Here is a 13,571-nt window from a genome sequence, read left to right as displayed (position 1 = left end):
CATACAATATAATTTCTACATATTCAAGTTATATGCTACAAATATATGCGTTTTCTACTTTGTCTTATTTTCTCACTTTGACTCTTTTTTGTTCTGTCTCTGGAACAGCCTCTCCTTGATCCTCCTCTTGTCTTCCTCGATACATTTTCTCCTCTCACAAGCACCAAAGTTGACTAGGTTCAGAGTGTCAAAAATCAGGGTCCCCTTGATCTCGCGGTCCAATTCTGCATCAGTTGTAAAGCTCGGAGAATGGTTGACCTGAACACAAAACAAGTTTAAATTTTAACTGCAAGAGTGTGATAATCTGGTACATGAGTTAAGCCTGGGGTCTGATCAGGTTGAGTGAATTTAGTTGTGGAAGATAAATGAGTAACAGATTTTCATTATCAATGACTGAGTGAGTGTAATTAGAATGAATGTATTGGAAGCCTGAAACTACATGGAGATGTTGCTTACTATCACCTCAGAGCTCACATCCCTACTATGTTTGCAGTAAAAGAAAATCAACATTAGGCAGCTGCACAAGCAGTCAAACTGGCTGTTTCCCACAATCCAACTTTAAATCCACAATTCACTTCCAAATGCAGAACCAGCTTTGTCCATGCCTGATGCAGAATGCCACTCACAGGTAGATTGAACGTGTCATACTATAAATATCAGCTCCCATAAAGTAAATTGCTGTGTTCAATGGTGTTTAGTTAAAACCTTAAAATCATATTTAATTCACTTCGACATAAGAAAATTTCACTTATACAACAGCACACAGCATTATGGTGGGAGGAAACCGGTCAGAGCCCGAGGGAACCCACAGCAGACATTCCCACATATATCTGGAGAGGAAGCCAGAATGAACTTAGTGATCACACTGGTGAGAGGAGTGAGTGCTTGGGGTTTAACGTCGTACTTAACAATTTCTCAGTCATATAGTGACAAAGGAATCCTTAGAATGCATGTAATGTGCCTCCTTGTTGCAGGACGGATTTCCATCGCTCTTTTATCTAGTGCTGTTTCAATGAGATGCCTTACCAAAAGCATGTAAGCCGCCCCGCCAGAGCCATTATACTGATATGGGTCAACCAGTAGTTGCACTATCCCCTTAATGCTGAATGCCAAGAGAGGAAGCTACAACTTCCTCTTTTAAAGTCTTAGGTGTGACTTGACCCAGGATTGACCCTGGATCTACCGCTCACGAAGCGGACATTCTACACTGGTGAGGGGAAAAGCCACACTTAGTAAATGCTTGTCTTAGAAGGACATTGCCTCACAAGAATTTTTTTCCAGTTCATACATGAATACTCTCACTCAAACACACCTCTAAAACATAGGGTTTCAGTTTCTTGTCCAATATAATATCCAACCCGAGGATCTCAAAACAAGCACTGCCCTTGATATGGTTTGGGAAACACGTCCTGTAGTTGTGCTTTAGAATAGAGTGGGCTGAAATCAGTGTCTTGATGATGACGTCATCAATATCGCCCCACATTTTGTCCAAGTCATAGCCTTTCTTCTTCAAGTAGCTGTTTATAGTTGTGATGCGTCTGGAAAAAGAACACAAGGTACACCATGCCATAATTGTTTTCTGTTAAAATCTCCATCTCACCATATAAAAATACACATAATTAAATCTGGAACAGGTTCAGATTTATTTCACTGATTGGTCTTCATCATGTACCAAACTTGAGAGTATTTCACCTACACGGCAGCACACAGTCACTTTCACATGGGGGAAAGTAAAGTGCCCGGAGTGAACCACATGTCTATGGCAAGTGACTTGGCCAACATTCCCCATTGTGATGCATACATTTTCATTCACAACACGGCCTTGTGATGTATGCAGTACTAGTGAAAGGCATGTGATCTCCAACCCTGTGCAAGACAATTTAAAGTAAAAGAAAGCTAAAGTATGAAGTAAGGTTCACCATACAGACAACTGAAAACAATGCGTAAATATACTTTCATTCATTATTTCAGATTTTTTAAAGTGTTGAAAGGCAGTGAAATATTTTAAGACTATGGTGGGCTTTATGAGCCATTCTGGCAGTGTCTAAGAACTCTGAAGTCACATCACCTTTATTTTCCTGATGTTCACCAGAAGGAATGAAGTTTTGGGAACATTATTTCAGTAATATTTTACTCATAAGCAAAGAGAGTTATTCCAACACTCAATGTCTTGATTAGAGTTGGATAAACTTCCCATAATGTCAGAGATCCTAAGCTCTGATTGCATGGTCCATAAAGCCCACCTTAGAATTCAAATATCTAAATGCCTTAATTCTTTTCACAAAAATCTTCACAAATTCACAAAAAAACATTAATGAAAGTATATTTACGCATAGTTTTAAGAGGTTCAATTTTTAGAGGTCTTTGCCTCTAAGTAATTTTCAGCCCTGTGGACTGCTTACTGCCACCAACATGACCAATGCCCCATGTACAGTGGACTTGAGAGAATCTCGCAGTCAGTGCCAAACTGGAAATGGGTGTACATTTGACCTGCATCAGTCACAAGTCTTCATTGGATAGCAACAGTCATATGGGGGACATGTATATTCTCACATCCTGCAGCATTATGGGAAATATACGAGTGTGACTAGCTTACATTCTCGTACCCTGACAACTCGCCCAATATGAGAGAACTAAAATGTCCGTATCCCAGCACTAATAACTGTGTAACTAATTGTATTTGGTTTATTAACTACATGTACATGTACATATGTGAGCCCCTCTCAGGACATGTACATGTAGTCTATTAACCATTACTGTATGTGACCTACCTTTTACTCCCAGCTTCATCATCCCTGATGAAGTCCTCACTGTGCTTATTGATGGCATAGTTGGTCAGATGCATGAAGACATTTTCCTGAAAAACAAAACTCACAGGTACTCTGAAGTGAACTAAATATAGACTGAACTATTGCAGCTGTATGGGAACTTACTTTTATTATGTCTTGTGACGTTCAGATTCACATAAATGATGGATATGCATGTAAACTCAGCTGAATGGTAACTATGGATTTAGTTATACAGCATGCAGTATGCATCAAATTCACTCGCTTATTTGTTTAGTATTTGAGAGTGTAGTTGAAAATATGACTATCAGCTTCGTAGGTGGAGGAAACCAGAGAGAGCTTGAAAGAAAATCTCACATCACTACATATTTGACAAACCAGTGTTGTAACTTACTTGGTTAGAATGTGTTGGCTCTGTGTATTTGCATGTAGCAAACCTGGCCAAACCATCCTTGAAGACGAATATTCGTAATGGATCACATGATGTCACTAACACATAGATCCGAAGGTCAAACTTGAAACCATCAATTAAGAATGGCTGTCAAAATAAAAAAAAAAATAAAAAGTACAATGAGAAGTAAGTTTTCATATCATTTTTAGTGAAAGCAATTGAGACACTGTGACATCATATAACAGATTAGCAGTTTGGAAAGGTCTAGAGACATGGATTTTTTTCTGCTCTGCAGGACATATACATATTCTAAAAGATCAAGTAAATGTTAACAGCATGTTGAGAGATAAATAAGCCATACTATGACCACCATGATTTACAGTCTTCTCAGGGTTCCACCAATCCAAGACTATATTCTGGAATGATCCTGTTATCATGCTGTAACTATTACATACAGGACTAACAAAAATCTAGAGCATGGGAAATCCCTCGCTTACATGTATACTATCATACCTTTGAAAGATACTGCTGACATATCATGTGCTCATTAGGCCTGATATCTTTAGGATTTCTTGTCACCCAGATTCCTTTCCCCTGACAACCAGACTCGGGCTTCAGAATGTAGGTTTTGTTCTTCTTCTGACGTGTGTAAGCCAAAAAGTCCCCATAACTGTAAAAAAAGCAGAAAGGCAACAGAACTAAAAATTAAAGCTGTTATCCAACAGCATTGCCGGGGTCCACTTTACTAGTCTTTTACCACTTCTGGTAGCCTGGTGTCTATACAGTTCATGACAATGGGAAAAAGCAAGAAAAAAAATGGAAATGCATGTACTGGACTTGAACCCTAGACAGCCAGGCATCATGTATAATTGGCAAAGTACTCAAGACTAGGCAGCTTTGATCTTTGGCTGATACCCCAGGACAAAATACAGAAAGAATACACTGTTGCAGAGCTGAGGCCAGTTCCCACTGTAAAATGCAGTCTATGGTTTCATGCAGTTTAGCACAAAGCTCCCGTGTTATTTACAGGACAGTTTTGTCAAATTTTGGGTGTTTTTTGGTCTCAACATGAAAACAACACAAAGTACAAATATAATTCTTGCAGATTTATAATCGTGATGTTAAGGGGCACCAGATAACGTGTTTGTTTTATGATTTTAAGCAGTTTTAAAAATTAACCTACTTTTGAGCCAATTTCATTGGTCAGTTTTGGTCTTATTTGCATACCAAACTAAAAGCTTTTTACAATCTGGGTAAAAACAGTACGCGAAAAGTTCATCTCGATAGGTTTAGCTGTTCTGGAGAAGATTTTTTTACATTATCAATACAATAGTTTTCGAGATTTTATAGATGCAATTTTTACGTGTTGACTAATAATAATAATCCGAACGATTTCAAGAGGTGTCCCGCTAGGAACTAGCATGGACCACTAATTAAGAAAGTCAAACCGAGGTATAAACCGAGCTGAAATCACTGTAAAACTCAAGAATATTTCACTCATACGACAGTATTATGGTGGGAAGAGGGAAACCCATGACCATCCACAGGTTGCTGAAAGACCTTCTCACCTACGGCCGGAGAGGAACACCAAAGGGAATGCATTGGTCAGAGGGTCCTGGGTGACTGTGCTATGCTTGCAGGCTAACCACCTCGGCAACAAAGTCCCCTCTTTAACACTACATGTATCTACCCACAAACTGAGAATTCAAAGTCATCATACCAGTGAATTTATTTTTGCAATTAAAATGGATTATGTGTACCTCAAAACTAATTTATTTATTTAGTTAGTGTCCATTGCAGTACATTATAATTTTTGCTTCCATGACAGGGTGGAGGGACACGTCTGCAGTAACCTGCGGACGGTCGTAGGTTTCCCCTGGGCTCTGCCCAGTTTCCTCCCACCATAATGGTGGCCGCCGCGAAATATTCTTGAGTGCGGCTTAAAACACCAATCAAATAAATAAATAAATACATGACACTGGTCAGGTTTCTGGGTGGAAGAAACCAGGCAGAGCCCAAGGAAACCACTTCACCAGTGATGCACAAACCTCCCAACTAAAACTGAGCCATGTCCATAGGCTACTGGAGATTAACAATGAAAAGGAATTATTTCAGCACAATCTGGAAAAGATCAAATGGTATGGCTAGACTATGTGCATTTAGATATTCCCATTCAGAAGGGATTGTGTAATATCACTCAGGCAAGCCAGCCTCAGTAGCATGTTTATGTTTATTTATCAGAGGCAGTCCAAGTTCAGCAGATAAATAAATCTGTAGCTACATTTAACCAAGGCATTATAATTAAGCAAGTGTTGAATCAGCTAGGTAATGTGAGTAGAAAATAACAAATAAAACACAAGAGATCAGTTTCTCCTAGACAAACAAAAAGGGCTTTCACCACCAGAACAATTAACATTCATTGTCCTGCCATGTCTTATAGGCATGCAATGTCATTTGAGTACAATCACTTACAGCCCAGTGAGGCTTGGGGTGGTTGCTCGGGAAATCGAGCAACTTAATAACATGGATACGTGTAAACAAGAAGAGAGCATGGAAAACATACACACATCCCCAGTATCAACACAGAGGTGCAGTAAAGCATCATTAACTTGTTTAATGTTTTGTTCAGTCTTGGTATATGACAAACAGACTGAAAAGACTGAAAATGTACATATAAACACCTGTTACTGTATATACTTGAGCAAATTTAATGGCCCCTAGCGTAAACTTCTCCACACCAATGGACCGAGTTGAAAAAAATTATCTGGGCTAACAGCCCATGCTTTCCTTATCCTTGAGTATACAGGATTAAGTTTTGTAACAACAGTTAAGGTTTTATGTATAGGGTATTATTTTCTTTATGTTATCTTCATAACAGCAGAAAACTACACTTTAAACATGGACATAAAAGCCAATGCAATTCTTCTTCATCATTTTCACATGTTTGCAAGGTGTTTATTTAGACATACTGCAAAGGCATTATTTTATGTATAACAATAAAATTATACTTTTTGTGAATCCAAAATCAAACTATAAATGTGGATAAATTGCACTGAATGTTGCTCTTCCACATGTGAAAAGGTTGAAGACTTAGGGTAGCCATTTACGCCTTGAAAATGCCCAGAAAGGTGAAACTATGTCAGCTTCAAAAACACTGGCTTATAATGCAGTCACATTTAGATTTAGTTAAACATAATTTTAAAATGGGAACTGCTGCACGCCTACACCATATTCTTTCTTCATGATTATGTCACAGGGTAAGGTATATAAATGAACAGTTGGAGGCATGCAAACTTACTCTGCTGGCAAGCACCATGTTTTGGGGAAGATATTGTATTCCTTTGGGAAGAGTTTGTGCATTCTGTTCATGTTCCGTGCCAGTAAATCCTTACGGCAAATCTCACTCATTCCAGGGAAGTGATTGATTTTCTACAAAGTTACATAATAATAGTAAATACAAATGATAAATTCTGGATTAAATAATATCTGAAGAATCGTATGTCTACATCTCCAACAGAAAGCACACTTTGTATTTTATTAACAGCGTACAACTAAACCATGTAATTCAAATATTTCATATTTCTGAAATAGATACTCGATATGTATATATATTATTTCCATTCAGTGCACATATTTCCAGCGATTCAAATGATTTATTTATTCATTTATTTGATTGGTGTTTTACGCCGCACTTAAGAATATTTTGCTTATACGACGGCAACCAGCATTATGGTGGGAGGAAACCGGGCACAGCCCTGGGGAAACGCACGACCATGCGCAGGCTGCTGTCAGACCTTCCCACTTACGGTTGGAGAGGAAGTCAGCATGAGGTGGACTTGAACTCACAGCGACCACATTGGTGAGAGGCTCCTGGGTCATTATGCTGCACTAGCAAGCTAACCGAATGAGCCATTCAAATGAGCCAAACATTATTAATTCTCTCATCTCCAAATTACAGGGTTTCATTTTGCATGAAGTACCCTGTATTTCCAAGAATTAATGTTTTTTTTAGTGCTATCTGAGTCCATGATAATTTATCTGATGTGAGGAAATTTTAGTGCCAATAACACAGTTGTTAGAACAATATCAGAGGAAAATTAATACTAGCTGAATTAATACATCACATATATATTCTTTCCACCTTTTTTGTGCTACAATTACATGTAATAGTTTTATTGTGGTCACAAAATGTGATATTAACCACTCTCTGAGTAAAACGATTGTCATCCCGTTAGGCTTTGGGCAAATACAACATGTTTCATCAGGGGTTGTATGGTCAGAATGAAAACATAAAACAAGTCACATTTATGGACTGAGACAACATGACTGATAACACTAGATGTCATGTTATCAGTTTTATCCAATCAGACATAAGTTATTTCTATATCCCGACAAGGTCCCTGTTCCTGCTCATGTCCCCCTCACCCTGTTTTGCCAGTGGTAAAAGTGGAGCAACACCATGTTTCCGGTTGCTCTATCATGGCGCATTCCTTGGCCTTGTAAGAATTCCTTATTAGAAGTTGATTTATAAAATTTAATATCGAACATGTCAGAAAAATATGTCTGTGTTCACTATTCTTCCTGAATAACAATACATTATTTGTTGTCTTGTCCTTTAAAAGCACAGTCTGTGCGAAGATGATGTGTACTGACCTGATATCTCTTCATCTCCATCACTCTCTCCAGCGCCACAGAGTAATCTGTCCAGAACAGTGTCCAGTCCTCGTCATCACCAACCTCACGGAATCCAAACCTGCGGCTCATTTTCCTCACTGGGGGAAGCAACAAATGCACAGAAAACTTTAGTACTGTACAGTAATTTAAGCTAACAAGACACAGTTTCTCTACATGTCACAATGTCTCCTGTGATGGCATAGTTCATGTAAATTACAAAATTTGTTCTCAACTAATGCTGCTGCTGATGCTTTCATGAAATAAGCCGTTTTATGTTGTGTACTTTTCAAGTGGTCATGATATATGTTGTCATGGAAATTAGACTGCTTCCAGGTATAAAAAAGCAAAAATAAGACGTACTTCACACATGTGCAAGTACCATCATTATTTGGGTGTGATCATTAAAGAGTGATGAAAGAATGTTTGCTTTCTTTTTAATAATGTGTTGTGCACTGTGTGTCATTATAGACAGGGTGTTTGTACTTTATTTATTAATAAATAAATAATTTATTTATTTATTTTTTTTTTTTTTGATTGGTGTTTTATGCCATACTCAAGAATATTTTGCTTATAGGACAGTGGCCAGCATTATGGTGGCAGGAAACCGGGCAGAGCCTGGGGGAAACCCACGACCATCTGCACGTTGCTGGCACACCTTCCCACTAACAGCCAGAGAGGAAGTCAGCATGAGCTGGACTTGAACTTACAGTGACTGGATTGGTGAGAAACTCCTGGGTCATTATGCTGCGCTAGCGCGCTAACCAACTGAGCCACAGAGGCCCCTGTACTTTATTAAATCTCTTCTGTTTGATTACAAAAACAGCCACCATACAGGAGAACAAACCAAAGACAGCTTTTACAAATAGTGAGGAGTGCACAAGTACATGTTCCTTGAAAATAACCTCTCTGGAAACTTACCAACATCATACTTGCAGTTCGTCAGACAGATGTAATAGATTCTGAAACATACATGAAATAAATAACAGTAAGCATACGTTAAATGTAGATCTAATCAGATATTAACATCTGGCAGAAGCTGTAACATTTCGTGACATGATGTTTTCCACTTTGCCTTTGGCATAACAGCTTTGTTGAATCTACTCACATCACAGACAAGACCCAATTTAGCAATGTCATCATGTTACCAGTGACATTATTTATAACTACAGGTAGGTGACAAAAAAAATGGCAATTTAAAATTTTGATGTTCAGATAGACTAAGTTTGCTTTTTGTCACATGTTGCTAAAAAGTGACATTATGTCACATGATTTTTGTAGATAAATTCTGTTATTATGTCACAGGCATTGGACATTTAAAGCACTGTGAATGTATACACGGATTCACATACAAACATGAAATTATTTTTCAAATTGTTTGCCTAAATGTATTGGTAGGGTCTTTATTATTCATGGATAATGAAGTGATATGAATTAGGAATTACCTGTAGATCACAGGAAACTTTTTGTTATGTGGAGTATACATGTAGCGATAACTGAGGACAGTGCAGGATAAACAATGGAGCTAGTGAAAGTAGTTGCAGAACCAAAACTAGAAACGTTATGGAAAAATAATAACTGAACTGAGAATTTTTTATAGGGGAGTGCTTACGTGACTATTTAAAAGGCTGATACATGTTCCACAAGACATCGATTGAGTGTGTGAGTATACATACATACACTCACTTTCGTTTTTTCTTCTTTTTCTTTTTACTTTTATCGGCATCGTCCTGTGTCTCTTTCTTACTAACAGGCGTAACTAATCTCTGGGCTCTGTCATCTATGTCAGCTTCACCTTCAATTTCTTCTTGTCCTGCAGAAAAGGAGAGGGAAAACAACAGTTTAGTCCTAATGCATGTTTGGGATGGGATAATTTGGACAACAGTAAATTTTAAAAACAAAGCATATGGGGGGTAATACCTTAATACATGTAGTACCATAGTTTATATACATGTACATCTACTTTGTATCTTTACAGTGTTCTAACTTTACAGGTAGGAAAATGATACAGCTGTATCTACATACTTAGTGACTGTATATGTCTCTGGGTCTTTTCGATCAAATAAAATTTAAACTAAATCACTTCATAAAACATGTAGCACAGCTGTAACCTCACCATGCTCACATTATTGTATGGTTACGAACCATGCAGTACTGCTCGGTAATGTGTGGACATTTCAAATAGATATGAGTGTCAGTGGCCCCGAAGGTACTATGCTCTAATGAATCTTGCAGTATGTCAGAGCAGCAGTATAGTACATGCACATTATAGCTGTCACACAATACCATGTGGCAGTAACAATACCATACAATTGTCGCAAAGTGCTATTTGCCTGCTTTGTACATGTAGTACCACAAATTTTTTATATACATTATCTTTATCACACACCTGTGTCAGCAATCTCTGCCTCTCCCTCCTCTTCCCCTTCGCCCTCATCAATAGTGGGGTGGATCAGAACAGAGCCAGCTTCCTCATCCACAAGGGTCAGCTGGTTAGCACTGGTCAGCTCCTCGTCAATTACCAGAGGGGCATGGTGTCCCGTGTCTGGCTCCCAGTCACTGTCCTCGCTGTCAGAACTGGAGCTGTCAGAACTCACCTCTTCTGCTATGTGCCTGTGACTGCGTGGTCGTGACAGGGACGCCATGCTGGCTGATCTCAGTTACAAAGCAAGTAGTCACTTCAGATAGTGCACCAGCATCTGCAACAAACAAAAAACATTCCAATATTTAATTTTCTCCTTTGTTATATAAGGATGCACAAGCACATACATGTATTGGTACTAAGCATGAAGTTAAGGGAATAAAAGTCTGTAATAATCCTTTAGAATCATATGGAGAAAACTGTTGTATATATATGTATATAGTACATTTCTATCACAAATGCCCTTGTGCTATGAGAGTACAAGTTTACAACAAATTTTTAGTCATGCATGATCTAACAGTCTAATTCATGAAAGACACATCAGAAATTTATAAACGATTCATTACAAAACATTCCCTATTAATTCAATGTACATGTAAATGTAATTGTGAGTAACAAGACACTACTAAAATACAAATCTTCCAAAATGAGGCCACAAATTCCACAGACAATGTGGCTTGTATATCTGCCAAGAAAGATGTATGCCAAAACTGAAAAACGATGTGTCATAATAAAAAAATTGCTGAAGTCAATATATACAGCCAGAGAAATCTGTGAGTGTAGTATTTTGTTTGGTCAAGTTTTCTTCACTATGTTTGTCTACATTGTATGTACATGTACATGTAGAAAGAAACCAATTTCCCATGAGAAACTTTGACTACAGAAGAAACACAGACATCAACTGTGACAAAGAGACTACAAATGACACCTACAACTGTTTGTGCACGTCTAGTTCTTAGTGATTGAAGATTCTACACCATAAACACTGTTTCCCAGAGGAGATAAAACTGGCTGGATAAATGTGTCACAAAAGCATTGCAGAATTCTCCAGGAAATCCAATATTCCACTTACATGTAAGAGTGTACCTTCACACAACAAAACAATTACTTACAGTGTACTGTTTTCACCATAGAACTGGAAATTCTGGATAGAGAAATATTTGCACCAAGCAAGCAATTGTGCATGTATATAGCACATCCTACAGTAGCATCAGGAAAACTACAACTTACTGAAAACCTGTTTCACTTAATTATATACACTGTAAATGCATTTCAGATGTAGTTACCAGGCTCTGATCAAGAATTAAACAAATTAATAGTGATTGCTACAGTACCTCACTTATCCATCGATTGCTACTGGTCAGGTTTTATTATAACACTGACATCCGTGGCATAAAGAAAACATGTTGCAGAGCATCTGATAAAAATGATTACGTGCAAACATTTGAGAAAGCAATTTCACGTTCCAACCGCAAAACTCTCTTGGATTGCATATGTTTTTATTGGTGGAAGAAACGGAAGTGCCTAGGGTAAACTGCTGACCTTTACCAAGTTACTTTTAAGGGCTTTCTTTCTGCCTTTACCAATGGTCTAAATGTAGGGGAGGACCATTGTGCGTGTATCTATGGATAGTCATGAGAAGAAAAAGATAAGGAATTTATTAACCTTGGCAAAGTCAGGGAGAATATATGATTGGAACATTACCATTTACATACCTAAACTTGTTAATGGCACATGATACAAAGTGGGCCTGAGCGATCCACCTACATATACACGCCAGATCTTAAATAATGACCTTGGCATTTGCAACATACATGTTATGTACATTGTGTACTGTAACACAATAAAGGGCAAGTCAACTTAAACGAAAGGCTCTTCACAACTTTCACACACCACATGCACCTGACCCTATGGCCCTGTTAACATGTATTAACTATCACTTTTTCCTCCATGTCCCAGTTCACCTTGTAAATGCCATTGTTTAACCGACCAGCTATAAACCTTGTCAGTGACCTTTTCTGATTAACACTAGACATATGGACCTACTCCAATACATCAAGCCTGTACAAGTGTATTAACAAGTTGGCTCAGTAATAATACATAAGCTACATGAGGCTTAACTGTTGCCCATGCTGTTAAGAGCAAGCTAGGGTCATAAATTATTACTGACCCAGGCCTGAGCATGCAATTCTCTGCACAAAGACATGCTAACATTGAAGGTTTTCAATTTTCCATTTCGCAGTACATGTAAATTTAATTTATTTAATTAATCTTGAGACTTGACAGTATGTTATTATTTTGTTATTTATACTCATAAATAACAAAATAAATGTATGCAGATATTAACCGAAATATGAATCTGTAAACATACATACCATGGTAGGCCTGAAGATAACAGGAGGAAAATGTTCCAATTTTTGATGAAATACATGTTCATGTACTGAGATTTTAAAACATTTTGGGGGTGTTTGCATGACTATGGCATTGCAGTGAATAAATAGGAAGAAAAAGATGCAAGAAAAAAGTCTAACAACTCTAATTGATACAGGTACATATGTAATGATGTAAACATAATGTAATTCTTGAGTATAATGTTATACACCACTCAAATATTCTTTTTTATATATAAATAAACAGAATAAAGGCATTCTATGGGTTATAATGTGCAACAGTATAACAGCACTATTCTCTACGATCTCCTTTCAGAAACAGTTGAAAAAAAATGTACAGGATAAGATTAAGATATTGATACATAATGTATAATTGTTGTGACAGCTAAAATTAGAGCGTTTGGTTATCTGGAGTTAACATGCTTCATAAGTATGTTTATCAATATTATAGTCATAACTCATTCGATCTGATCTTGACAATGTTTGCTTCACGCGTTCTCGTCTGCACATGTTGGGAGTTACTGCAACCATTTATTTGCCTACAGTCTTGTACATGTCATGTCATCAATGGCTGTACAGGCAACACTAAGAAATATAAAAAGAAACAAACAATTAATTCAAGTAGATCACACTTACCTCGGTTTGGCAGAGCAAATATCTCGTCTCTTAGATCACGCAACACTTCGAGCAGACGACTTCTCTAATCAAACTCGATGAAACTGACAGCTTGTAAACAATGCCCCCCAAAATATGAATTCTCATTTGTTCTCACCTTAGGAAGCCCCAAAACAAGTGTAATCTGATGATCGAATAATTACATTGTTCTCTTACATCGATTAAATGTGTGAAAAGCTTTGGACGTGAATTTTTGAAACTTTATCATTACCTAGTTACGGCAAAGTGAGCGAACA

At 37.6% G+C, this 13,571-nt stretch overlaps 1 protein-coding gene across 3 annotated transcripts in view; it reads right to left on the bottom strand.

Annotated features, from left to right (window-relative positions):
• LOC135472959 (tubulin polyglutamylase ttll6-like) overlaps positions 1 to 13,571 on the bottom strand; it is a 23,580-nt gene extending 10,009 nt beyond the window's left edge. For all 3 annotated transcript variants that reach the window (XM_064752705.1, XM_064752706.1, XM_064752707.1), the window contains exons 1-11: positions 13,297 to 13,571; positions 10,238 to 10,547; positions 9,535 to 9,661; positions 8,770 to 8,810; positions 7,831 to 7,949; positions 6,476 to 6,606; positions 3,691 to 3,847; positions 3,181 to 3,324; positions 2,772 to 2,857; positions 1,313 to 1,538; positions 77 to 258 (exon numbers count right to left, since the gene is read on the bottom strand). In XM_064752705.1, the coding sequence (XP_064608775.1) occupies positions 77 to 258; positions 1,313 to 1,538; positions 2,772 to 2,857; positions 3,181 to 3,324; positions 3,691 to 3,847; positions 6,476 to 6,606; positions 7,831 to 7,949; positions 8,770 to 8,810; positions 9,535 to 9,661; positions 10,238 to 10,493 (1,469 nt within the window). In that variant the 5' untranslated portion in view covers positions 10,494 to 10,547; positions 13,297 to 13,571. The remainder of the gene's footprint in view (positions 1 to 76; positions 259 to 1,312; positions 1,539 to 2,771; positions 2,858 to 3,180; positions 3,325 to 3,690; positions 3,848 to 6,475; positions 6,607 to 7,830; positions 7,950 to 8,769; positions 8,811 to 9,534; positions 9,662 to 10,237; positions 10,548 to 13,296) is intronic.

This window comes from Liolophura sinensis, chromosome 8, assembly GCF_032854445.1.
Source record: "Liolophura sinensis isolate JHLJ2023 chromosome 8, CUHK_Ljap_v2, whole genome shotgun sequence".
In the NCBI taxonomy this organism is placed as follows: Eukaryota; Metazoa; Mollusca; class Polyplacophora; order Chitonida; family Chitonidae; genus Liolophura; species Liolophura sinensis.
The sequence above is the reverse complement of the archived record's forward strand: the minus strand, read 5'-3'. Positions and strand labels throughout refer to the sequence as shown.